Raw genomic sequence first — 25,647 nt, 5'->3', positions numbered from 1 at the left:
GTGAAAAAAATATAAAAATTTGATATTGTAAAAATACACAACGAGACCAAACTAACAAGATCTTACATGATAACATTTTGATGTATATAACAGTGAGAATCCACGGTCAAAGTTTTCATACTTTTGACACATATTCCAAAGCGTAAAGAACATTAAGGAATGGAGGTAGTATTATTTATTATTTGTGTTAATTCATTAATATTCAGTTAAGTTAATTTCAGTTCATACCGGTTTAGTTCAGGAGCATTCAATTCAGTTAAGTTAATTTCAGTTCAGTTTAGTTCGGCTCAAAGGAACAGGGTCTAACACCCATACTAGTTACCTGCTACTTTGACAGCTAAATATAACTCGTTATTATCCGTCGCTACCCGTTACTCTAACCATACCTACTACTCAACCACTGGTTTTGCCGAATAAGACTTAATTAGACCCATATCGGGTCAAGATCCAACATATGGATCAGTACAATTATCAAAATAAAAAATATATTAAGGAAGTGCATTAACTTATGTTATTTTATATGTGAACGTGGCGGAAAATGATGTTCAAATGAATGGTGTGGAAATTAAAACTTGTATAGAAAATGTTAAAAATCAACAAATCTAAAATATTATTTCAGATCAAAAGACCCATCAGATCTAGACATGGCGGCATGGGTCTGGAGCTGATAAGGTTCCACGTGAAATATGATTTGGGTCTAGGTTACTGGACACGGGAGCCTCATGCCTATCCCTATTTATCAATACTACTTGTTCAGTTTTCACTATTAGGGTCACCCTTTCTGATCCTATTATGATCTTCATTTTTTAGTGAGCCCATCAACACGAGCACCATAATGGTCTTTTTGTCTTTCGTATCTCGCAAGTAACAACCTTAATGGCTCGACCTTATTCCATAGAGACGTAAACCAACACCATCAATAAATCGTGTATAAAGGTAGTATTAATTGAGCTAGCTTGAAGCATGGCTTAATACGGGCACGAGCAAATGTAATGTACGTGGCACAACCATTTCCTAAACATAAGTTTCAATTTATGTGAAACAACAATTTTTAATTATGAAAGGAAAAATCTAATAAAGTACGATACGACATTTTTTACAGTATTTTTTTATACAAGACTTAAACCCTTACCTCATTTTTCAAATAAGAAATATTTATCCACCAAGCTAAGCCATATTTGATGTACTAGCTTTTTCCACCCAAAAAATATAATACTTCGTAATAATAAAATAATAAAGATAATGAAGCAGTATAATAGCAAACTTCAAACGAAACTTTCTACAGCCAATGAGACCTTGAACGCGTTGAGAGTGAGAAAGTTGTTGTAGCGGAAAATCTCAACACCTTGAGGGGACAATACAGTTCGTTGCAGGATCATCTGACTTCATCCAAGGTGAGCAAAAATACAGGGGGTTATGTTAAAATATATGTTTCTTAGGCGGCGGTGAATTCGTATAATTGAGATTATACTTAGAGTTTGTGTATATATAATGTGTTCTCTAATCTAGGAAATGTGCTCCTCAAGTTTGTATTGCTTCTAAGATTTCAATCTTATGTAAATAATCACTGTTAATATAATCTAACTTTATTATGCTTGCAGGAGCAGGAGCAGGAGCAGGAGCAGTAGCAATCATGAAGTTGGATGTCAAATGCACGCGAAATACTTCTCCAAAGATGATTTCAGGGGTTCTCACTGTCGTTGATATGGGCATGCGCAATGTAATCATCTCCCCACTTCTTTTTCTCGCCTTTAATTAACTCCTGAGCTGATCATCTTTTTTTTCTGGGTTTTTGTTAATTTTGTTAATTTTCAACATGAAATTGTCCCTGCTAAGCTAATTGATCGCATTGCTTCCCTCAGGTAATTCATGTTCAATTTCCTAATTTCAATTTTTAATGGGTGATTAATAGTTGTGAATATATGTGGTTAAGTAAATAATAATATCACAATTGGTTTAAGTTATTTATATGAATGATTGAACATATACATGGATGTACTTATAAAGTGCTCAAGAATTTGCTTAAGCACAAGTTGTTGCATCATGACTTTTCGAAATGTTAGTCACTTTGTTTATTATTCTTCTAATATAAATAGTAAAATTTGTTGTTGTTTGTTTTGGTGTATGCAGGGGGTTTGGAGAGCTCTGCTTCTGATTGTTATTGTTGTTGCTTTCTCTACAGGTTGCTGCTATTGCTCTTGCAGTGTGGTTGTTTGCAGGCACCTTCTTCGTGTTTGTAGTGTGTTTCTGCTCTTACGTGGGATGGGGAGGGAGATGAGAGAGAGAGAGAGAGTGTGTTCAAGAAAGTAGGATGTGTACAACAATTATGGAGTACTACTATATGTACTTTGCATTTATGAAAAATACTATAGTACTTGGATCAGATCAAATTTAATACTTTCGCACACATCGCGTACATATAAGACTAGTAAGGTAATGTCCTGACTCATACAAATACCATAGACCTGATCAAGATGAGCCCGACCCGTTGGCCTTGTCCGACCCGCCCGAAATTTTTGCGGGTTTGGGCAGAATTTCCCGGCCCTGTTTCTGGACCCGGCCCGAAAATTTAATTTTTCTGGGCGGGTTTGGGAAACACAAAAATACATATTTTAGTTATAAATTTGGTCCGGCCCGAAAATGTCCCAAAAAGCTCGGTAGTTTAGGCCCGAAAATAGCTGGGTTGGGCACAATTTTTTGGCCCGAATCTTGGCCCAGCCTGACATACTGGGCTATTTTTTTATGTTCAGGCCCGACCCTAACCCGGCCCGCCGTTTGATCAGGTCTAAAATACCAATACCAAATTCCCGTTTGATCAGGTCTAAAATACCAATACCAAATTAATAAGTATCATTACACAGAAAATGACAAAACAGTACCAATAAAAATCACTTATGTCCATTTTAGTGACATCCATTTTAGTGACAGACCACTTTGGTCTTTTGGGGTATAGATTTCCTCCCTCGCCTCTATTAGCTAAACCCTAATCTCGTTCTTTACACAAAATTCCTAGAAAGCTAACACGATAACACAAATACTATTTTACCCTTCTCGCAATTTCCTCTCTCTCGTCTCAAACTACCGCAAGCAGCAACCAACGCTGCTCTCTTCACTCTCTTACGAAATTCAATAATTCAAATCAATTGCTGAAGCTAACATTTCGTCTTCATTTCATTCCTTTCCAGTTTTGCAGGTATTGATTTTATTATTTATTTTCCCTGAAAGAATCGATTCAGTTCTTCCGTTCTACAGGGTGCTTAGTTTAACTGTTTTACACTGGAAATTCATTCACACAATCTGACCTATTTCGCTAAAAGCTCTTGCTCTCTTCCCCGTCTTACCACAGCGCCGCCCAACTGCCCTCACCGACAGGCGACAGCCCCGCCCGGCCAGCCCACCGCGTATAGGTCTCCCACGGCCCCACCGTCACCGCGCCGCGCGCCCACTACGAGAAGCTGAAAGGTCTGCCCCTCACCTTCCACGAGTGCTTAATCTCTTGAGTATGAGTAATTGTGAAAGCTGAAATTAATTTCTTAGAGTATGAGTAATTGTGAAAGCAGAAATTAATTTCTTGTTCATGATTAATTGTGTGCTTAGTTTAATTGTTTTAATTCATGAATTGTACTGTTGTATGAGTATGACTGTATGAGTATGACTGTATGAGTATGTTTTAATAATTCAATTTCTTCTTGTTGAGTTATTGTTATTTGTTAACAGTGGATTAGTTCATGAGTGCTTAATAGTCTTTTCGTTAACTTTCTGTTCACGAGTGGATTCGGAACCAAACGAAAAGTCGAAAACCCTCACTGTTATTCTCATTTGATTAAATGAATCGTCTTTCAATTATGACATTATGTTACTAAATTATCTCCAATTATAAAGGTACTGGAGGCTGGATCAATGTGCTAACTTCTCCTTGTGAGGTTGTTGAAAAGTCCAGTGTTACATTGACATATTGTGCAATCTTTCCTTTTTTCTGTTTTTCGAAATCGACTTTAGTGATCATTGACAAAAATGACTTAGCTTAGCTTTGCAGTTTTAAGTTCAATTCTTGCTAGACGATTGATTATCTAGCACTCGAATTCAACTGTCTGTTAAATCTGATCAGTTGGTGTAAGAGAAATTTCTTATGCTTCTTTTGGCAAGAATGTACTGGAAAGTTGAGCTAATTTCTTGCTGATATATTTAGTTAATTGTGATGGACAGTTAAATGTGTACCCCCTCAGCACTAATTTGGTAAAATGTAACTATAGAAGTCTGTAAAGCGTTGTAAATTTGCTTGGCAATGAGTAAAAAATTTAGTGAGTGTAGATCATTGATAGTTTGGAGCAGAAATTAAAGGAAGAAGAAAGAGATTTGGAATGATTTTATGAAATTACAGAAAGTTAAAGAATAGATTATCAAGTATTCACGAGTTTGTTTTGATATTTCAATTTTTTTTGTTGTTATTTGTTAAGAGGGGAATGAGGATTATTAGTAATTAGTTCATGAGTTAAAAGTGGATTGTTCATGAGTTGTTATTTGTTGTTGTTAATTTGTTATTGGTGGATTGTTGTTTTAATTCATGAGTTAATGCATCAGTCGCTGTAACTGAGTAAGTATTGTTTGATTATTCTTCTAATTTTGTTTATCTTAGTGTATGTGTATTTGATTTGTTTTGACTAAGCAATTAATTGGATGGTACAATCACTCTGACTAAGCAAGTTAATTATATGTTACAATTATTGCGTTGCGTTATCGATGGTGACCCAGGAATTTTAATTCCTGGATACGCCATTGGACATTGATGCTACAGAAAATACGACGATGTGAGTAATAAGTTGTACGTTGAGAGTTCGGGTAGATTTTATCATTTGTCTTAAAAGTCTATATTTTGATGTGGATAAAACAGTAGCCTAATGCCTTAAGTAAAGGTATCTTTTTGGGAATAAGGTGTTTGATAAAATGTTAGTTTGCTAAATGATAATTAGGATATTTTATTATGGAGAGGTGTTAATTTTCAGTTAAATGTGTGCTTAGCTTTTTTTGTTTCTTCCCAATCTGTGAGTGGCACTTATGATAAACCCTAATTTTTTTCCTTCTATTGCAGGAGGAGTTTTAATGGGGAATCCCAAGCCTAAGAAAAGCTCCCAAGGTAAACCAGAGGACGTAGAGAAGATCCAATCTGATGTTGCATCATTTGCCTCCTCCCTTGGCCTTGCATCTTCTCTGCCCTCATCCGGCTTTAATGATTCGGATTTCCGTCCCAAGAAAAAGAAACCGATAGAGCCAAAGATTTCATCCAAAACTAAAAGCCCCAACCCCCAAAAGTCCCTAAAGAAGAACCCTACACCTCAAAATCAAATGTCGCAAAACGAAAAGCCCCAAAACCAAAAACCCAAATTCAATAATGATTTGAAAAGCAGAAAAATCAACAAAAATGATGGTTTTGCAGTTAATAATAATGATTACAAGTCATTTGAAAAGTCTAAGAATCTCCCAAAGCTTCCGTTGGTAAAGGCAAGTGCATTGGGGGCGTGGCATGTTGACCAGGGGGAGCTGGAGGAGAAGGTGATGGGGGGAGGAGAGAAAAAGAGGGGGGAGGTTGGAAATGCAGAGGAGTGGAAGAATCTGGTGGCGAAGAAAAAGGAGCTTGGGGAGAGGTTATTGGCACAATACACTTTGGACTACGAGTCTTCCAGGGGACAAAGTGGGGATATAAAAATGCTTATTGCCACTCAAAGGTCTGGAACGGCTGCTGATAAGGTTTCTGCTTATTCAGTTTTAATTGGTGATAATCCAATTGCCAATATGCGAGCACTCGATGCGCTTCTGGGTAATTTTTTCCCTTCCATTTGTTTTTGACACCTCCCTTTATTTATTGGTTTCAGTTTTTCTTTCTGGGTTGCTTTGGATTAGTCATTTGAGGATCATGGTGCTGCGTAGCTTTTGAGTTTTGATGTATGTAACATAAATACTCAAGAGTTTAACAATGACCCCAGGATTTTGGGGTAACCTTGCCCATAACTGATAGGGTGTAGTAGGTTTTTGAAAGTCATGCGTTCTATAACTTTTGAATTTTGTGTTTGAGTGATCCTTTGACGGTCGTTTAGCAGTGAGATTGTGATTTGAAACTCATGTAGTGTAGCAGTTTAGCATCAGCTTTTTTATTGTTGTTCCAAATATCTAACTAGAATGCACGAGTATTTCTTCATTTGCCTTCTCTGGTTTCCTTTTAGCCTCAGTTAATCTGTTTATGTTTTGCCAATAGTCATGGTTATATATTCCCATACTGGCCAGTTATTCAGAAACCAAAGTTTAATTAAGAGATTATTTTCCCTCTTGCTTTTTGTTCCCCCCTGTGCGTCTTGGTGGTTTTTTGGGGTTAACATCATAGTAGTATCCCGTTTATCAACCTGGCAACAAAGAACATGCATCGGGTAGCAATACAAACGTGAAGTGTTTGTCAAAGAAAGATCTTGAATGATGTTCCAAATGCATCATTTCTATTTTTCTGTGGTTCGTAATAATTATTGGTTTTTTGTCTTTCGCAGGAATGGTGACATCGAAAGTTGGGAAGCGTCATGCACTTACAGGCTTTGAAGCTCTAAAAGAGTTGTTTATACAAAGGTTTATTCCTGTTCTTTGATTTTCCCGAATCTTCTATGATTCCAAGAATATGTTACACTTATGGAGCTACTCAAATAGATTTGGGCTGGTCATTTAGGTGACATACATCTACTCCATAATAGCACGCAGTATTTAGGGTGCTTTTTCAACTGATAACCTTTAACTTAATCTGTTTTTTTTGGACCTTATCTGGACCGAACTACGACAACTTATTTTCAAGTGTAAATTAACTTTGTTATCCCTTAGCTGAACCAATATGAACTTATCTTCCCTTATTCAGAACTTAGTTGATCGAAACCTTTTATATTGAGGTGAAAGAAACAGGGCCTTAGATGATGTTATGAGGAATCAGACAATCAGTTTAAGCTGTATCATTTTAAGTGTTATGTGCTCATTGAAGTAAAACTCTTTATGTTGCAGTCTGTTGCCTGATAGAAAGTTGAAGACCCTTCTACAACGGCCCCTGAACCATATTCCTGAAACTAAAGATGGTAATTCTCTTCTGATGTTCTGGCACTGGGAGGAATGCCTGAGGACAAGGTATCATATTTATTGCTTGGTTATGATTGTTTTAGAGAAAATTGTCGCTGGTGTACATATTTATTTAGCGTTCTAAGACAAGGAAATTGGAACTTTGTAATTTATACTTTACTGAATCAATTGCTTTGCTGAGGCCCAGACCTCAAACTCGAACAAATCAGCCAGAGGTTTACCTGAGACTTACATCATCCTATACACCGTTAGGTTCTCCTCCCAATAAAGAGAAAAACTGGTAGGCGGTCTCCGATTTTTCTCCAATAAAATGAATACCAGGAGAGAAAACGTGCTCATCAGTTTTGATGGTTGTTTTTTTGTTTTCATTTTTCCTGAAAGTTGATTATACCTTCATTAATTCTCTACGTTTTTATTTTCCATAGCTATCAATTAGAAACTTTAATTACTGAACTAAATTGATAGGTAACTCAATACAAACAAGTTATTATTATCAATCAAGACAACAAAGGCTGCTGATATGTTTTAGAAAATTGAATTATGGTGACTAACATTGATAAATTTGTTACCAAATCGGCTTACTCCAGACTTCCAGTAGAATAGAAGAAAATCATCATGAGAGCATGAATACCTCTTTTCATAATTAGCCATGTATTGCACGTCTACTATCTCCCCTCTTCATCGTACGTCACCACTTTTTGTGTCATTGGTTTATCATATTAGGTATGAACGTTTTGTCGCTGCACTTGAGGAGGCATCAAAGGACATGTTGCGTATACTTAAAGACAAGGCATTGAAGGTTTGTTGGGTGTTAGTTGCCTTAGGTTAACTTCTGTCAGCTTTACTCCATTGGGACTCTTTATAATCAGATCAGTGTATGCAGATATGTTGTACATACGTGCCTTGTTTATGTATTTTCTTATTTTCTAATTGCATGCAGATAATGTATTCTCTGCTCCGGAGTAAGTCAGAGCAAGAGCGGAGGTTGCTCACTGCATTGGTCAACAAAGTAAGCCTACAAAAATAATATCTCCATGATGAACCAAACTTCTTTTCTCCTAAATACTGCATGCTCATGTTAAGTATAGAAGACTATTGGATATTTTGCTTGACATACTTTGCTTGACATAGTTTTCACTGTTCTGATGACCTACAGCTGGGGGATCCTGACAGCAAGGCTGCATCAAATGCTGATTATTACTTGACTAACCTTCTGTCTGATCATCCAAACATGAAGGTAAAGCTGTTTATCAAGTTGCTTACTTGACTGTGTATTGGTGGAAGCAAGTTACAAAAGAGCATATGGAACAAGAAGCTGTACATTTAGTCCCAGATGCAGAGGGCAAACCACCAGATATCTTTTATCACAGAAGCGCATATGGAACAAGAAGCTGTATATTTAGTCCCAAATGCATAGGGAAAACTGAGATATACTTTAGGCCCTGAGGATTAGATGTTGAGATAAAAGAGAAAGGGGAAAATAATAGTAATCAGTTTTCTACTATTTTCTAATGCCCGTGGTTCGCCATCTTCTTCCATTCCCTCTGCCTAGTCTCTTACTTGTAGTCCTCCCTTTTCTTTTCTAGGTCTACGTGATACTCTGCTTCCTAGTTCCAACACTTATTATTTGAATGTTCTTAGTGGGTTTCATTTTTCTCAGTTAATTTATTTTTTTGTTGCACGATAGTTAGTGTTTCTGGTGCTGGAACAGTAAATGAGAACCAAACAAAATCTTCTTCTTCGTATTTGCAGTAATAAGACTAAGGCCTCACAGAGTCACAGTCATACATATGTGATAAAAGTATAAAACCCTCTTCCCACACAATCCAGGATGAAAAATCATCAGAGGCTTAGGTGTAATGGCAGGGTAGGGTATGGTATTATGGTTAATAGAATCCCAGAAAACCGACAACTACTGCAACTGTCTTTGAACTTTAATAGTTTCTTAGAAGTAGCCTGTAGTGTAGACACATTTTTTCCCCCTATCAGGAACTCATGATTCTGGTACCATTAATTTGAGCAAATGGCGCAAACTCATGTTTCTGAACTGCTTTTAGATAAGAGGAGTTTATGAAAGTTGTGGCTGTTAAACATGTGGGTGGCCGGTCAGTAAAGATGTGCTTGAATAAGCCTTGGCTTGTCACCCACAACCAGTGAACAAAGAGGTGGGTGTTTAACTTAGTATTTTGAAGCTGGGAAATCTAAGTTCTTCGTTGAGGACAAGTTTTTGCAGGATTTTTGGTTAGCCTTTTAGTGATTATGTCTTCTATGTTCTAATTATTTCCTGGTATCAAAACATCTGACAATGATCTAGCAATGATCTGTTTGTGTAGTAGAACTTTTATGCTCCCCGAGATATATGTCTTGCATGTTAACACATTATTTTGGTCCATAAGATAAAAAGTCCGACTCAAGTTGTTAAAGTGTTTCTAATTTGCTGAGTCGCTGAAGCTATTTTTAATTTGACTTGGGAATATGCATTTTTGCTTTGCCTTTCACTAGATGCCTGATTTTTTTTTCCTGCTTCATTTGCAGGCTGTGGTGATTGATGAGGTGGACTCATTTTTATTTCGGCCGCACTTGGGGTTGCGTACCAAGTATCGAGCTGTATGTCTTCCATCTATATTTCTAAAGTTCATCTTGGAGGATTTGTTTACCATGATTGAAGCATTTGTAATCTTGATTTTAATTTGTCATTTGGAGCTCTAAATGGCGGGCGTTAAATATTTAATATAACTCATATTAGAATTGGTTGTACTATTTTCATCATATGCAGTAAGCAATACTCAGCTTGAGGAGATATGGTCGAAGAAGAGGAAAATGCTAACGCTTACCATTTCTTCTTTGCAGGTTACTTTTCTAAGTAAAACCCGCCTAAGTCACAATGGGGATGGGCCTAAGGTAGCAAAACGTCTGGTAGATGTGTATTTTGCACTATTTAAGGTATTGCTGCTTGTAAACTCTTTTTTATTGGATTTTTTGTCAATTATTTTTTTTGGATTTTTTGTCATTTATTCCTACCTTAAAAATACACATTTTCCCAGTTACTAACTTGTGAAATTTTTATTATTATTTAGTACCTTAAACTATACAAACTTTAAAGGTTACTACCACTTGACACTTGGACATATTCTGTCCAATTTTCTGTCAATCTGTAAACGTTTATAAAGTTTAAGTAGTAAATAACAAAAAACTTTTCGTAAGGTAGTAACTGGTTAAGTGGAGTATTTTAAGGTAGTTTGGGTCGAAAAATCATTTCTATTTTTTGTTTTGCACCTCCCAAATGAATATTTTCCTGTAGCCCCCCTCCCCCCTGAAACAAAAACCTTATGCTGTTATTAATATTGTGCATATGGGCTTGAATTTCAGTTACTGATTGCTGGGGCAGGAAATGGTGAAAAGAACGATGCAAGCAAAGAGACAAACAAATCAACTAACGAGGACAATGAAGTGCAATCTTTGCCAGAATCTCACGTGGAATTGGATTCACGGCTTTTATCCGTTCTTTTGACAGTAAGTATCTTAAAAAGAAAGACCGTTGGCTGGCTTAAAAGTTTACGTTTATGTTTATGCGTTTTTATTTTGGAAATTTGGTCCTGCTTTCATTTTTATATCCGGGTATTTTGAGGGTCTCTATTCTGAGAGTTGTTAAGATCTCACTCGCTAGTTGAGGAAACTCCGTTGCTCGTTTCAAGTTTCTTTTCAATTAACTGTTATTTTAGGTAATGTTAAAATGTTACTGCAATAGCTGTCCCCCAAACTCTGAAATTAATCGTTTCAGTGTCCGAGCTTGAATTCTGAGCATTGACGGAGAAACTTATTGCACTTATTTAAGTCTTTTTTTTTTGGCAAAACTAGTGAGATTGCACGTTTTTTTAAGCCTAACCAAATTTGTCTCTGTTACTAATTCATAAAAAATCAAGTAAGACAAAGGCAAATGGTAATAATTCAGACTAAAGATCAAGTAAAAGACTAAAGTTTGATATTATTGTTGGTTGTTAATATTTACATTTGATCGACCTCTCGGACTACTAAAGAAATAAAATGTGGAACTATGCAAAAATAAAAAGTGAAATTTGCTACGAGAAAACATAGACACATGGTTCCAATTCTACAAAGTGACTTCAATAATGTCTTGTGCTAGTGGTTAAGAGTGAAGGCATGTTTACGATAGTTTTTAGGTTCGAATCTCTCCTCCACATTTGTAATTTACATGACACTCTTTCATACCAAAAACAACTCTACACAAGCGCCTATTAATGTGCATAGGATCCTTTCAAAACAAAAGAGGGAAAACAAAAAAAATTGAATTTGCTTGGCAGAATAAGGGTAATTTGGGCATTAAGTATTACGCAAAACTTCGATGATGCTTGGGGCTTTTTATATAGAGGTAGGATATACCGTTTGACTCAGAGATTTGGAGTTCTTAATTGGAATTGGCTGGCATTGATGTCCAGTTTAACTGTTTATCGGTTTTTGAGAACTTTGTGTCAGACTCATAATTTCATTGTAATCCGCTAAAAAAGCGTCTGTTTGCTTACTTCTTATGTTTTTGTCATGTTTTAACGTTGTGGAGTTTCTGTAGTTGTTTACTAGTTCATCAATGTCACACATATTTTCTGCTCTTCTCAGGGAGTAAATAGGGCATTTCCATTTGTTTCTGGGAATGAAGTTGATGAAATTGTCGATATCCAGACTCCAATGCTTTTCCGTCTCGTAAGTACACGATTCCACTCATATGTTATTTTGTTTCAAAAATGTTACGTGTTTATCTTTTAGACGCCCTAATTGTTCTGGTAAACATTTCAGAATTTGAAAATTTTGTAGTAACATGTCATTACTGTGCAGGTTCATTCACAAAACTTCAATGTTTGTATCCAAGCATTAATGCTTCTTGATAAGATTTCTTCCAAGAATCAAGTTGTTAGTGATCGATTTTATCGTGCCTTGTACGCGAAATTGTTACTTCCTGCTGCTCTTAATACCTCCAAGGTAGGTGGTTTCATACTTTTTTATTCCACTTCAATACAAAGCTGGTGCTCTCTAGTTAATTTTACTTGTTGGGATCAGTAGCTAGTCAAACAATATTTGCGTACTTGAGGAGCTGGTCATTGGTCTGCGATTATGCTGATTAAGCAGAGTTTTCATAGAACTACGACTTTAGGTCTTGTGTTGACTTGACTTTTGGGAAGCCACGGGGGACTTATGTTAGAATATGCTTTCGCCCTTATAGCCTTTGGTTGAACGGAAACCAGAATGTGTGAACTGATTTGGTAGAAACTTATGTAATGTAGGATACCCAAGGCAGGTCCTCTTGTTACGAAAGAGAAGTTCTGAGTGGAGTGTGATGACTGATGAGATACAATTGCTTATTCAATATATTTGCGGAGGATTCCACCCTTCTTTTGGGTATCAGGGAAAAAGGCTTGGGGTTCAAGGGAAGGAGGATGGTGGACAACAAATGTTTTCAAGTAACATCTGAAATCCATAAAGAATTCATGAGTGATGAAAATGAAATCGTGAGAACGGGAAATAATAGCGTTCAACGGTTGAAAGGATGCTGAAAATCGTCTTTAAGATTTGACAGCTTGTCAAAAATTATTGATATGCCCAAGGAAAGATATCAATAATATTTTCATCATATGATTGTATCATCTCGCAAGTTGAGCATACATTTTAGCTTACCTTACGATGTTTCATCTAATATTTGTGTTACTTGAAGTAACTTTCTGGTTTTATAATCTATATTCCAGGCTGAAATGTTTATTGGACTACTACTAAGAGCTATGAAGAGTGATATCAATTTAAAGCGTGTAGCTGCATTTTCAAAGCGTCTGTTACAGGTATGCTGTAGAACTTGAGTTCCTGTAACTCTGCTTACTTATCCTATTCCTATCTATGCCTGTTTTGAGAGTTGTCTTGCACTGGATGTTTTGACTTTGTTTCTCAATAAGGAAAGGTTGACTCTTTTACTACTTTTGCAGGTTTCCCTTCAACAACCACCTCAGTACGCCTGCGGGTGCTTGTTTCTTCTCTCTGAAATCCTCAAATCAAGGCCGCCTCTCTGGTAAGTATCATATTTCCTATCTTGTTTTGTTTGTAGAATCTTGCAGGTTTGAAGATCTTGTCAAGATACTCATGACGCGCTCTGATGCAGGAATATGGCAATTCAAAGCGAGGCAGTCGATGAAGATCTTGAACATTTTGAAGATGCTATAGATGATCTTGAACATTTTGAAGATGCTCCAGATGATACCGAAGATTCACCTGGTACTGAAGAAGAAGCTATTCTGCCAAGTGGAAATGGCGGTGATGAAGAGAACGACATTAAATTGGACTCTGACAATGATTCTTCTGAAGATGAGGAGGCTTCTTTAGCATTTTCTTCTGAAGAAGATATGTCAGGTGAAGATGAAGATTTACTTATGAGAAAGAACATTGAAAAACCCCAGGAATCTAGCTCCAGTAAGTTGCCTGAGGACAGTGGAAAGCAGCTTGAATCCTTACCAAAGCAATTACTGCCTGGTGGATATGATCCTCGGCACCGGGAACCTTCCTTTTGGTATGATTTTGCTAATAACTCCATTTTTTTCCCAAGCTTGAAATAGTTGCTGGAAATTTTGACAAACATCAGTTACGCTTCCAATGAGTATTTCCTTTGAAATTTTTGTATGATTTTGACAAATTTTGGTATGATTTTGACAAATTTATCTTTCAGTTCCATTCCTCTTACGATAATGCTGATGTGAACCCCCCCCCCCCTTTTTTTCCCTTCCCGTACAGCAATGCAGGCCACACTAGCTGGTGGGAGCTGACTGTACTGGCTTCCCACGCGCACCCATCAGTGTCAACCATGGCGAGGACACTTCTTTCTGGAGCAACCATTGTCTACAATGGTAATCCATTGAACGATCTTTGCCTTACTGCTTTTCTGGACAAGTTCATGGAAAAGAAGCCTAAACAAAGCACATGGCACGGTGGCTCAAAGATTGAACCTGCTAAAAAGGTCGGTGGTTTAAGTTATACCAAAAACTACTTTTGTCTCTTCTCTTGAGTGTTATTTTGCATTGTTTTCCAAGGAATCTTGAGATTTGTACTGTGTAATATAATTGATCTTTCTGGTTGCTGTTTTTGTTGCAGCTCGACATGAACAAGCATATAATTGGTCCTGAAATCCTTGCATTAGCAGAGGCTGATGTACCCCCAGAGGACTTAGTCTTTCACAAGTTTTACACAAACAAGATGACTTCTTCGTCAACAAAACTGAAGAAGAAGAAGCCAAAGGTGGGACCCGAAGAAGAGCAAGCAGCAGAGCTATATGGTGGTGACGACAGTGATGAGGAAGAGATCGATGACTTATTGGATACAACAGAACCTCCCATGGAAGCTGATGGAGAATATGATTATGATGATTTAGACAAGGTTGCCAATGAAGAGGACGATGATTTAATCGGTGATGTTAGTGATGATGACATGGACATGAGCGGCGGCGAGGCTGGTAATAACTTAAGTGATTTAGATGATATGAGTGATGACATGGACGATGATGCCAGTGATGATGATGCCAGTGATGATGATGATGGCCATGGTGCACCCTTGTTGAAGAAGGGTAAGAAGAAGTCATCAGCCTCTCCCTTTGCTAGCTTTGAAGAGTACGAGCATTTGCTAGATGATGATTCAGGGGAGGAAAAATCAGACGAGGACAATATAGTCAGTTCACCAAAGAAGAGAAAACATGTTCAGAGTGACAATAACAAGAAAGGCAGAAAACCAGAGAACAGGAAACACAAGAAGAAGAAGAGCAAATCTCTTGACTAAGGTGCCAGTATTGATTTTGAAGCAATCTTGTATTCTTACCATTTCATGTTTGCTATTTGGCATGTTAGATTTTGGGATGTTTACCAGTAAAATTTTGTAGCTTAGACGATATTACTGAATGTTCTGTGCTGCTCAAATTCATGATTTTTGAGCTAATTTTCACAATATTTATGTTGATTAAAAGATAAGGATTCGTGATTTTGAGCTAATTTCACAATATTCATGTTGATCAAAAGATACAAGGATACAGAGATGGATTTCGTTCGAATCTCTATGAACTACAAATCTAACACCCCAAACCCAGAATTAGTAATCTTTCATAGAGCTTTCGAACAAAAACCAGAACTAGAAATCCAACACCCAAAACCCATTACATCGTACTCGAAATTCGAATCTCTAAGAACATTCTAGGAGATAGTAACTTGAACAGTCTTAGGCTTAGAAGGTGGGATCTTCTGCACAGTAACAGTAAGAACTCCATTTTCGCACTTAGCAGATATGGAAGAAGAATCAGCATCCTGAGGTAGTCGGAACTTCCTCATCATTTTCTGGGAAACACTTCTTTCTAACTTGAGGTATTTGCATCCTTCTTCTTCTCCGTCTTCCCTCTTCCTTTTCCCACTCGCCTTGATCACTAATACATTCTCATCTTCCAATTGCACCTACATTACAGAACGGGCGTCTCAGTAAGTGATCTATTAAAGTATTTTTCAACATGAAGTTAAAGATATAGTTCGAATTCTGGGATTACCTGAATATCAGACTTTGAAAGACCGGGAACATCGACGTGAAAGATGTACTCCTTGGGGGTGGAAAGGATATCAGCAAGAGGAGTCTGAGTTTTATCCCCAGAATTCATGTCTCCTTTGGTGAACCGGTTTAATACCTTTGTCAGAAGATCTTGATCGTTCATCAAATTTCCGAAACCCATGTTGCACATTTCCTCAACTAGTGCCATGTTTTCCCTGTATTTGAACTTCTGTCAAACTACAACAACATCCCGATTTAGTAATCGCATACGGAAGGAATGATCTCTGCACTTGTATCAGTAAAATAATTTGAAGAGAAAACAGAGAGCAATTATGCGCTAACGAGCTAAAAGCAACAAATTCTAGCACTAGATAAAGTGTAGAAATTATTTGAGTTAGAAATGATGAACTGACCTGTAGAGAGTTGTTGCAATTGAAATTGTTGAAGTGAGATGAGCGTCAAAGAGTGAAGGAGAAATGGAAATGGTGGAATTTAATAATTGGAAGAGAAATTTCTGGAAACTCTGATCTCTCAGTCTTTCGCGAAACATCTGGAAGAATGTGGAGGTGATACGTGTCCTGGACAGATGAAAGTCTGGAGTGTTAAAATCAGATTTATTTACTTCGTATTAAACTAGTATGGGCATGATTTCTATAAAATTAGGAGATAAATACAATTGGCCGGCCACGAGTATTAACAAAAAGAATTGAATTAAATTAAATAATAAAGTAATTGAGGTTGGGTAGATATTTTAATAAGTAAATAAGTGGGGGACCATGTCATTTTGGGAGATGGGAAGTGGGGTGGGTTTCTAAAATTATTTGTTTAATAGGATTGTGGTCATAGGAAAATTAGATATATTATTTAATTAGATGGTAGGGTAGGGGTGTTCATTATTGGGTCCCCGGCTAAACGGGTACCCGAAAATACGGGTACCCGGTTCCGGGTAGTCAGTTTTTCGGCCCATGCCCGACCCGGAATAACCGGGTACCTACCCGATTATTTCGGGTCGGGTCACATGGTACCCGATTTATTTATAAAAAATTTTATCATACTTCTTTAAATAATGATGTAGCATAATTTAAGATTTTTAGCCCTGTAAAATGTAAATAATAATATATCATAATTTAAGGTCCTGTAAAAAAACTAAATAAACATGTAGCAATGTAGCATAGAATACTTAGAAATAAGCATACATAAACTTCTCATTGCATCAGGTGCTTGATCATAAAAGAACTCCATCTGACCTATAAATGTGAAAACTTATGCACATCCAATCAGGAAATAAGGTGGGATTAGCCAGAAGATTGAGATAAGAATTGTTTCCATGTCGTAATAATTGTGTTCCCTCACAATTTTAAGCCTAACAACTTCCACAATCCCTGCGGTAACCAAAAAGGGAAACCTTGCGGTGAAACCTTGCCGGAAATTCTTCAGTTTCTTAGGCTACAAATTAAATCTTGCGGTGGTCAACCGGTGGTGAACGACAGAGCGAGAGAGTTAGGAGAGCCGTGAGCGACTGAGCGAGACAGTGAGAACTGAGTGAGTGAGTGAGGACTGAGGAGAGTTACGGCGGGGAGAGTGTTTGAGAGTCTCTGAGTGGGAGCCTAGGAGGTTCGAAGAAATGAAACCCTAAAGACTTAATTAAGTTGTTTGGGCTTTTGAGTGTTGAGCTTTGCGCTATACCCAAAAAAAGGCGAATTTTTTTTTTTTTTTTTTTAAGCCCGTGTAGTGAAAAGGGCCGCCTATTCCCCAACCCGGTACTCGGGATTTGTACCGGGTCGGATACCCGGCCCAATTATTTTAGAAAAAAGAGCAAATTACCCGCTGTATTTGTACCGGGTCAACGGGTCGGGTAATGCGGGTCGGGTATTTTTTAACACCCCTATGGTGGGGTTGATAAGTTACTAAATATGGCAAGTGTATCTCTTAAATAAATACGGTAGGAAAAGGCAAGTGTATCCCTTAAATAAATACGGAGGGAGTAGTGTATTATTACTTTTTTTATTGAAGATAAAAATTAGTTCATTGATAAAATAATCATACGACATTTACAATAGAGATCAAAACTAACAAATACAAAACAATTTGGATCAAACAAAATTTTAATCCGGCAAAACCACGATCGTTGTAGATGAGATCTAACAATGATGAATATCATCTTTCACATCGCTGTTTGATACAGCCTTCAACGAGGGGGTCTTTCGATCTGTTGTAGCTTTGTTATTGAATTAAATTCGATTCAATTGATTGTAGACGTAAGAGTTACATCTGTTGTAACATCGCATAAATCTTTATCAATAAATCAACTTTTCTTGCGAAGTTAAAAACATGGCCCCAAACTCTCATAAGGAGACAGATAAAACCCAATAAAATTACTTTGTACTTCATATTATAATGTTAATAATTAGAGTAGTTATTATAGAATTAATAAATCAAGGATAACTTTGAAGGAGACATAAATAAACTCAAACGTGGGACCCACTACCGAAAAAGTGATAAATTGACAGAATCTGTTAACATGTGGTAACTTAGAAGGTTAATGATTTTATTAGGTGGTAAATTTGAAAAAGTGGACTTTATAAGGCGGTAACTTTAAAATTTTCATTTTCTTTATTTGTGTAAAATTTTACTTTTTGTACTACTTTCTTATGATTTTTAAGTTACTATTGTATATTGAGTTATAAAGTCTGATATATTGTAGAGAGAAAAAACACATTTGATTAGCTAAAAGAAACTGCAACATTAATTTTTTTCCCCCAATTCTTTTCTATGTTAATTTTCATGGTTTTATGTTTTGATTTACATAAATTTCTAGAAAATATATATGATTTGATTAGTAAAAGAATAAACATTAAGAAAAAATTTGTTATCATAAATGGTTACTCAAGTATATAAATTTGGGCATTGAATTTTTATGCATTCAAAAGAATGAAACTTCTCCTTTTTAATTATTTTAGAGTCACTAATTGTATTCTTGTAAAACTTAGTATTAACATATAATAGGTCATGGGTTCAAGGATGGATAGCAACATTTTTTTTGTGAGGACACAATAAACAATCATTTGTGTGTATGCCATGGCACGACGATACAATGTCACTTGCCAAATTATCGTGACACATGAAAAGACATTATGAATTGCCTTAAAAATTTAATAAATATAATATAGATGGGGTAGTGAAACTTTAGATATAATATTTCGATACTTACTATATAAGTTCATGTAACTCCCACAAAATAAATAGGAAGTAATGTGAGAAATAATTAACCCACATCCTCGAGGACAAGATAGATAATCAACTCAATGACACAAAACTTATGAACTCTTCATCGGATTCAAGGGCATCCATGATATGAGGTCTCAAGCATATTTCCAATTCGACACTTCCTCCGCCTTCACACCCTTGATTTGCAGTTATCTTTCCATCCTCCTTATTCCCATAACCCATACGAGCCGCCAAAGCTCGACCCAACCCGAACTCAGCCCCATACATATCGAACCTTGCCGAACCCCCGATTATTACACCGTGCGCTCCTACAGGATCCGGGTCTGAACCACGTGGGATCACCATCGGGGTATTTACAAACATCTTATATCCGTCAAGTATTCCTTTCCCAGTGTGGGCCACAATAAGTTCCCGCACTTTCATTGCAGCCCAACCCAGTCCATTACCAAATAACTCCCCCACTTTACAAGACCATTGGTCATAACTAAGAATATTGTCAAAGTAGTCATCTGAAACGGGTGGATCGAGTCGGCCCCTGGCACCAATAGCCAAGAAGCAAGTAGTTTTTTGATCTAGTGGTAAGTCTCGAGCCCGAGTGATAGACTTCCATACAAGCGCGATTAGAGCTTGAAAACAAGATATAACAACATTATTGGTTCCACATTCTTGGTTGGCCTTAGACTTAAGTCTCGCCATCGAAGTGGGTGAAAATTCGAACATTCTCTCCCTCAACGGGCCGGGGTCATACCCACGACTTAAAAACTCTTCCGGATCAAGAAACGGAAATTTAATGACTTGGAGATCCCAAGGCCTATAATTAAATATCGGCACACGTGAAATCTTTGTGATCTCGCTAGCATAATCATTCGATCTAAAGATTTCAGACAACATGTTAACAAAATGAATAAAAGAGGTGCCATCTACCACACTATGACTCATGCTAAACCCAATGAACACACCATCGAATAGTTCCGTTAACTGGATCGATAGTAAAGCCTTAATATGACCATCATAATTTACATACTTTTCACCAAGATCAAAGAAAGAATGAGCGACGGAAACATCAACTGGAGAAAGAACATCATATACAGTGAGGTCGAGGGCGGTAGCATGAATGAACCTCGCTCCAGGGCCCTTGTTGCAATCAACGAAGACAAAGCTTGTGTTTTGTTCGGGTTGTTTTTTTGTGGTAAAACGACCAGCTAACGGATAGAAATGTAAGAGGGCGATTGAGAGTGAATGTTTGAGTTTTTCTAATAGATTAGCAAGGCTGGTTTGGGAAGATGATAATGAGAAAAGAAGGCCTTTTTGAATTGGATCAATTGATAAAAAGACAAGATCAACAGGTCCTAGATAGTAAGGTTGTTTAGCGGCTTCGATTTCGTATTTTGGTTTAACAAAGGATTCTGAAATGAGTTTGATGGTTGCCATTTTGTTTAAAGCTTAACTTCAGATGATAACTTGATCGTATTGATGCAGTGTGTTTTATAATGAAGCTTCTGTTAGAATGGGGCTTCTAGATCTATAACGATGCTTTAATTTGCCACAACTGCCCAATGGGATTATGGGACCATCATTCATGTAATTCTTACACAGCAATGAAGACTCCGTACAAATTATTAAAAAAAAACTTTATTGACTTAGTATTCCTCTCGTAGTTGCCGACATGAAATGTTCCCTTGGTAGTAAAAATAACCGGTTCTTTGAGCGAACAGTTATATTGTGATTGTTTAGCCGCTTTTAAAAATTATAATGTTATCGAGAGTTTGTGATTTTAGTTTAAGTGACTATATGATTTAAAATAGATGTGGAATATGAAAGTTGAAAAAATATACTCGGTATAAATTAAATGGTGAATTAGTTTTGAGTGCAAAGAAGGAGATGAAGTGTAATAGCTAGGTTGAATGAATATATAAACCAAACGTTGAATTGATATTAAATGAGGAAGATGAAGAGACATTAGCGCTGTAAAATATAGCAATTTTTTTTTTTTTTAAAAAAAATACCGCACGGGTTAAGATTAATGTGGATGGTGCTTTATTTGGCGAGGGTGGAGTAGGACTAGGAGTGGTGGTGCGTAATCAACTTAAGGAGCAATAGGAGGTGGCTGTTACGGAAGCGAAGGTGATCGTCCTTGGGCTTCAAATGGCGTTGCAATGTGGAGCTAAGATTATCCAGGTGGAGAGTGATTGCTTGCAAGTTGTGAAGAAGCTCAATGAGGTTGCATATGATAACTCTTACTTAGGTGTGATTTTTTGTTGGAGTTATGGTATATCTAGGGTTCTGATATGTTTAGGAAACTAGAGTTGTGTTAGTTTAGGAATCTAATAGAGTCCTAAGCCTAATAGAGTTATGTTATGCTTTCCTATATAAACCAATGATGTAACCAAGTTATGATTAAGTCATTCAGTCATAATATCACCCATCAATATTATTCTCTATGGTTTATCATGGTATCAGAGCCATCCATAATTATAGATTGATCCTACGCTTCCGCAAAAATTCTCCGGGACGAAAAATAATTGAGATGGTCAAGCTTTTTCATTGCGTTGCTTTTGCCCATATTTTTAGAGTGTAATGAGGCAGGTCATACCATTGCCCATTTACGGCCATTAGAGTACTCTATTAGAGTATGGGTAGATGGTTGCCCACTTGTTATTGAGGATGTAATAGCTTCAGACTACTGTTTAGCTGCTAATAATAATTGAGCTGTTTTTCTATCAAAAAACAATTTGAGTTGAATACACATGTCATTTAATCCGCTATGATTTTGCTTTTTTAAATAATACGGAGTGGGTTATAGATTCATGAGAATTTTGTTGTTGATTTCACAAACTTTTGGGTGTATGATGTTGGGCTGGCCTCAGTTATGAAGCCCATGATAATGAGTACTTCGTATATTATTTTATTTTTTGAAAGATAAGGAGAATATACTTAGGAGCCTCTCCGCACGAGAGTCACTCCTGAGTAGTCATTACAAATAATGGAAGATAAACGAGGACTAGCTTTAGGATCTAAATACATTTTCCCTACAATGATGTGACCGACATTTGCTATCCAATATGCTGCTGAGTTGGCTTCTCTGAAAACATGATTAATTTCCCAAGTGTCGAAGAAGGCGAGGAGATGCTTAATATCCTGAATGATGTTATGAATTTTCCACGGAGGAGTGTACTTTCCCTTGATAGAATTGATGACAAGAAGATTATCACCTTCGATCTGAATGTGAGAAATGTTGAGCCAACGAGCTTCTTGGAGACCCTTGTGGAGGGCGATAGCTTCAGCCATGAACGCCTGAGTGTGACCAAGATTAAAAGTACAGGCCGAGACCGGGTTGCCTGCACTGTTGCGGATGATAATACCTGCTGCTGCTGAAGTAGTTTTACTGGAGCCGTCAAAATTGAGTTTGAAGTAACCTGGTGGAGGGGGGTGCCAGCGAACCAAAATCAGGGGGGAAGGAGGAGAGGGAGAAATGGAGGAATGAGGGATGAAAGGAGTGCCCTTGAGCTGGTGATGGTCTAGAAGGAGACAACATTGCCATTCATGGTAAGCCGAGCTGGCTTGGTGGAACACTCTATAGGGGTTAAAGGAAGTGTTTTTGAAGATACAATTGTTCCTTTCTTTCCAGAGCGACCATATGAGGAAGGAGAATTTGCATATGGAAGAAGAGTAATTTTTGAGGTAATTTATGTTGTCGAGTAAATCATGTGAGACCGAGTAGTAATCGAGCCATTTCTTAGTTAAAGGCAGGTTCCATACTAGTTTGGCCGAAGGGCATTGCATAAATAGATGATTAATAGTTTCAATATAGGTTTCACATAGAGGACACACATCGAAGGGAAGAATATTCCTTTTATGCAAGGTGTCACGAAATGGAATACTATTGTGGCATATTTGCCATAAGAAGACGGCAATCTTAGGTGGAATGTCTAAATTCCAGATCCAGGTGTGGTTCCATTTTTGAGGAACGGGATCTAATCCATGAGCTAACCAAGAGGCAGATTTAACAGAAAAGTCCCCGGATGAAGTAGCCTCCCAGATTGGGGTATCAGCTATATTAGAAATAGGAATAGGGAGACCTTGGATTTTCAAGACTATAGAAGGGGGAACCATAGTTGCTAGTTTGGAAAGATCCCATTCATGATTGGGAAGGATAAAATCAGAGACAAGGAGGGAAGTATTAACTTCATTAATATTCAAATTCAGGTAATTGAGGAGGTTATCCTGTACTGCCCAGTTGTCTAACCAGAAATTGATTGAAGAGCCATTTCCGATTTTCCAACGAATTCCTTTGCGAAGAATTTCTCTTTGGCTAAGGATATGTTTCCAGATAGCGGAGTCTTTAGGTTTAGGAATATACTCAAAAAAGGTTGTGTTTGTAAGGTATTTTTTCTTAATCAAGGAGACCCAAAGACTTTGATCATTTTGGAGGATTTTCCATCCAAGTTTTGCTAAAAAAGCTTGGTTAAGCGGCCTCGTTCTTCGAAGACCCAAACCCCCCATATTTTTTGGTTGGCAAATTTTATTCCATGAAACAAGAGGAGTATGGTTTGAAGTCGGGGATTGTTTCCAGAAGAAATTACGATGGATAGAATCTAGACTAGAGCAGGTCTTTTGAGGAAGAAGGAAGGAAGAACAGACATAAGCTGGAAGGGCCTCAAGATTACTTTGGATTAGAATGGTTCTACCTGCTTTCGAAAGAAAATTAGCATGTCATAAATTGATACGCGAGATATTCTTTTGGAGAAGGTTCGAGTAGTCTGCTTTTGTCGGTTTGAAGGAAGAAAAATGGGCACCAAGATATCTTCCCAAGGAAGAAGATTTGGTCATCGAGAATTTTCCGGCAAGAAAATTCCGACGAGCAGAATCAATCTTTTTTGAGAAGATAATTGATGACTTATGAAAATTGACTAATTGTCCTGACATATCGCAAAAGTTATTAATTAACATTTTTAGATGGTTCGTAGCTGAGGATGTTGCTTTAACGAAAAGGAGGCTGTCATCCGCAAAAAGGAGACAAGGAATTTTGGGAGTAAGTGGTGCGAGGCGAATTCCAATGCCCGTTCTTGGAAGTGTACTACTTCTTGTGAGCATAATGGTAAAAACTTCCATGCAAATAAGAAAGAGATAAGGAGATAGAGGATCTCCTTGCCGAATTCCTCTTGAGGGAGTGAAATGTTCTGTGGTGGAACCATTAATTTTGAGGGAGTACGATACTGTAGTAACACATGCTTTAACCCACTGAATCCATTGGTTTGGAAATCCGAAAGAAGAAAGCGTGGCCCAGAGGAAATTCCATTCAATCCTGTCATAGGCCTTTTCCATGTCTAATTTGAGGGCACACCAACCTACTTTAGAGGTTGATTTTTGGAAGGTATTTAAAATTTCTTGGGCAATCAAGAGGTTATCATGGATTGATCGCTCCGATGTAAAGGCGTTTTGGAAGGGGCTGATATGATGTTGAAGAATTGGTCTTAATCGACTGACTAAAAGCTTAGAGATTGCTTTATACATAGTATTGCAGAGGCTAATAGGTCTAAAATGATTGGGGTTCTCTGGATTGTCATTTTTCGGAATGAGGGCGATTATGGTGTGATTTAGAGCTTTGGGAATTTTGCCATGAAAGAAAAAACTTTGAACGGCCGTAGTGACCTCATCGCCGATTATTGGCCAATAAGCTTTAAAGAATTGGGGGCCAAAGCCGTCCGAGCCTGGAGATTTAAGGGAATCCATGGAGAAAAAAGCTTCTTTAATCTCAATATCTAAAAAGGGTTTTAGTAATTCAGTCTGTTGATCCTGCGAGAGCCAGTTAGGCAGAAAGGAGAGATCAAGGTGCCTATTGGGATCAGAGGAGGATAAGAAGCGATTTTTAAAGGAGCGCATAAGAATGTCTTTGATAGAGGACGGGTCTGATTCCCATTGTCCTAGGTCATTTTGTAATCGAAAAATTGAGTTCCTAGCCGATTGGGATTTAATTTTCTGGTGAAAGAATCTAGAGTTTCTATCGCCTTGAGTGAGCCATTTTTTCGAATTGAAGGATTTCCAGGCTGATTGACCGAAAACTAGAAGTTTTTCTCTTTGTTTAATCATTCTTAATAAGTGATCATGTAAAATTTTGTTGTAAGGCTGAGAAATTAGGCGGGTTTGAATATCCATTAGTTTTTCATTATTCTTTTGTAGCTTAGAAATATTGTTTCCATATTTGACTTTGGCCCATTCTCGTAGGCTAATTTTGATAGCAGAGAGTTTGTCACGGATCCTGAAAAAACGAGACCCTTCTCTACGTTTATTCCATTCCTTGCGAACGATTTTATGGGAATCTTGGTCGAGGTCCACATATTGTTGAAACGGAAAAGACGATTTGAGATCGAAGCTACCGTAGTTTGAATCAAAAATAACAGGAGCATGGTCCGATACAGAGAAGATTCCATATTTAACAATGCTTTTGGGAAAGAGATTAGAGAACTGTGCATCCGAAACGGCGCGATCAATGCGTTCTAAGAGCAAATTTTCTTGGTTTGACTTCCAGGAGAAAGCCCTTTGAAGACAAGGAATATCTAAGGCATTTGTACTTGTAAGGAAGGAAGGCAATCGTTTACACTGATGAGATTGGATAGGATTTCCCCCAAGTTTATCTTCCGGAGAAAGGAGTTCATTAAAATCCCCGATAAGGAGCCAAGGCATTGAATTATTAGTATAGAATGAAAGGAGTTCATCCCAAAATGGGGATTTATCCTCCTCCTTTGCTGG

The 25,647-nt window shown here is 37.4% G+C and overlaps 3 protein-coding genes across 4 annotated transcripts; 1 reads left to right on the top strand and 2 right to left on the bottom strand.

The window, feature by feature from the left end:
- The first annotated feature begins 3,005 nt into the window (after positions 1-3,005).
- Positions 3,006-15,128, top strand: LOC110787225 (protein SLOW WALKER 2). Of its 2 annotated transcripts, none has more exons than XM_021991809.2 (18): positions 3,006-3,193; positions 3,347-3,462; positions 5,090-5,815; positions 6,534-6,609; positions 7,030-7,149; positions 7,825-7,900; positions 8,042-8,110; positions 8,258-8,338; positions 9,637-9,708; positions 9,952-10,044; positions 10,471-10,614; positions 11,734-11,817; positions 11,950-12,093; positions 12,855-12,944; positions 13,086-13,168; positions 13,259-13,663; positions 13,885-14,107; positions 14,242-15,128. In XM_021991809.2, exons 3-18 carry the CDS (start codon positions 5,101-5,103, stop codon positions 14,917-14,919), a joined length of 3,153 nt encoding a protein of 1,050 aa, XP_021847501.2. In that variant the 5' UTR covers positions 3,006-3,193; positions 3,347-3,462; positions 5,090-5,100; the 3' UTR covers positions 14,920-15,128. The 2 variants fall into 2 exon arrangements, with proteins under 2 accessions (XP_021847501.2, XP_021847502.2); XM_021991810.2 differs by having other exon boundaries at positions 3,318-3,462.
- On the bottom strand, positions 15,118-17,300 carry LOC110787226 (17.4 kDa class III heat shock protein). Its single transcript, XM_021991811.2, has 4 exons — positions 16,917-17,300; positions 16,083-16,247; positions 15,671-15,906; positions 15,118-15,581 (listed from the first exon to the last, which is right to left on the bottom strand). The coding sequence occupies exons 3-4, from the start codon at positions 15,875-15,877 to the stop codon at positions 15,327-15,329; spliced, it is 462 nt and encodes a 153-aa protein (XP_021847503.1). The 5' UTR covers positions 15,878-15,906; positions 16,083-16,247; positions 16,917-17,300; the 3' UTR covers positions 15,118-15,326.
- Positions 17,301-18,966: 1,666 nt separating this feature from the next.
- Positions 18,967-20,328, bottom strand: LOC110787153 (uncharacterized acetyltransferase At3g50280-like). The gene has a single exon (XM_021991724.2). It carries the CDS (start codon positions 20,326-20,328, stop codon positions 18,967-18,969), a length of 1,362 nt encoding a protein of 453 aa, XP_021847416.2.
- Positions 20,329-25,647: the final 5,319 nt, after the last annotated feature.

The sequence above is a fragment of the Spinacia oleracea genome, chromosome 1 (genome assembly GCF_020520425.1).
Source record: "Spinacia oleracea cultivar Varoflay chromosome 1, BTI_SOV_V1, whole genome shotgun sequence".
NCBI classification, from domain to species: domain Eukaryota; kingdom Viridiplantae; phylum Streptophyta; class Magnoliopsida; order Caryophyllales; family Amaranthaceae; genus Spinacia; species Spinacia oleracea.
This window is presented reverse-complemented; position numbering and strand designations above follow the sequence as displayed.

What these genes read in the sequence shown, in the direction of transcription:
- LOC110787226 (XM_021991811.2), bottom strand. Translation starts at nt 15,877, where the DNA reads ATGGCACTAGTTGAGGAAATGTGCAACATGGGTTTCGGAAATTTGATG. An exon ending in TTTCAAAGTCTGATATTCAG is followed by an intron (nt 15,582 to 15,670) that starts GTAATCCCAGAA and finishes TCTGTAATGTAG; the next exon opens with GTGCAATTGGAAGATGAGAA.
- LOC110787225 (XM_021991809.2), top strand. Translation starts at nt 5,101, where the DNA reads ATGGGGAATCCCAAGCCTAAGAAAAGCTCCCAAGGTAAACCAGAGGAC. An exon ending in TCACTGCATTGGTCAACAAA is followed by an intron (nt 8,111 to 8,257) that starts GTAAGCCTACAA and finishes GATGACCTACAG; the next exon opens with CTGGGGGATCCTGACAGCAA. An exon ending in CTGATCATCCAAACATGAAG is followed by an intron (nt 8,339 to 9,636) that starts GTAAAGCTGTTT and finishes CTTCATTTGCAG; the next exon opens with GCTGTGGTGATTGATGAGGT.
- LOC110787153 (XM_021991724.2), bottom strand. Translation starts at nt 20,328, where the DNA reads ATGGCAACCATCAAACTCATTTCAGAATCCTTTGTTAAACCAAAATAC.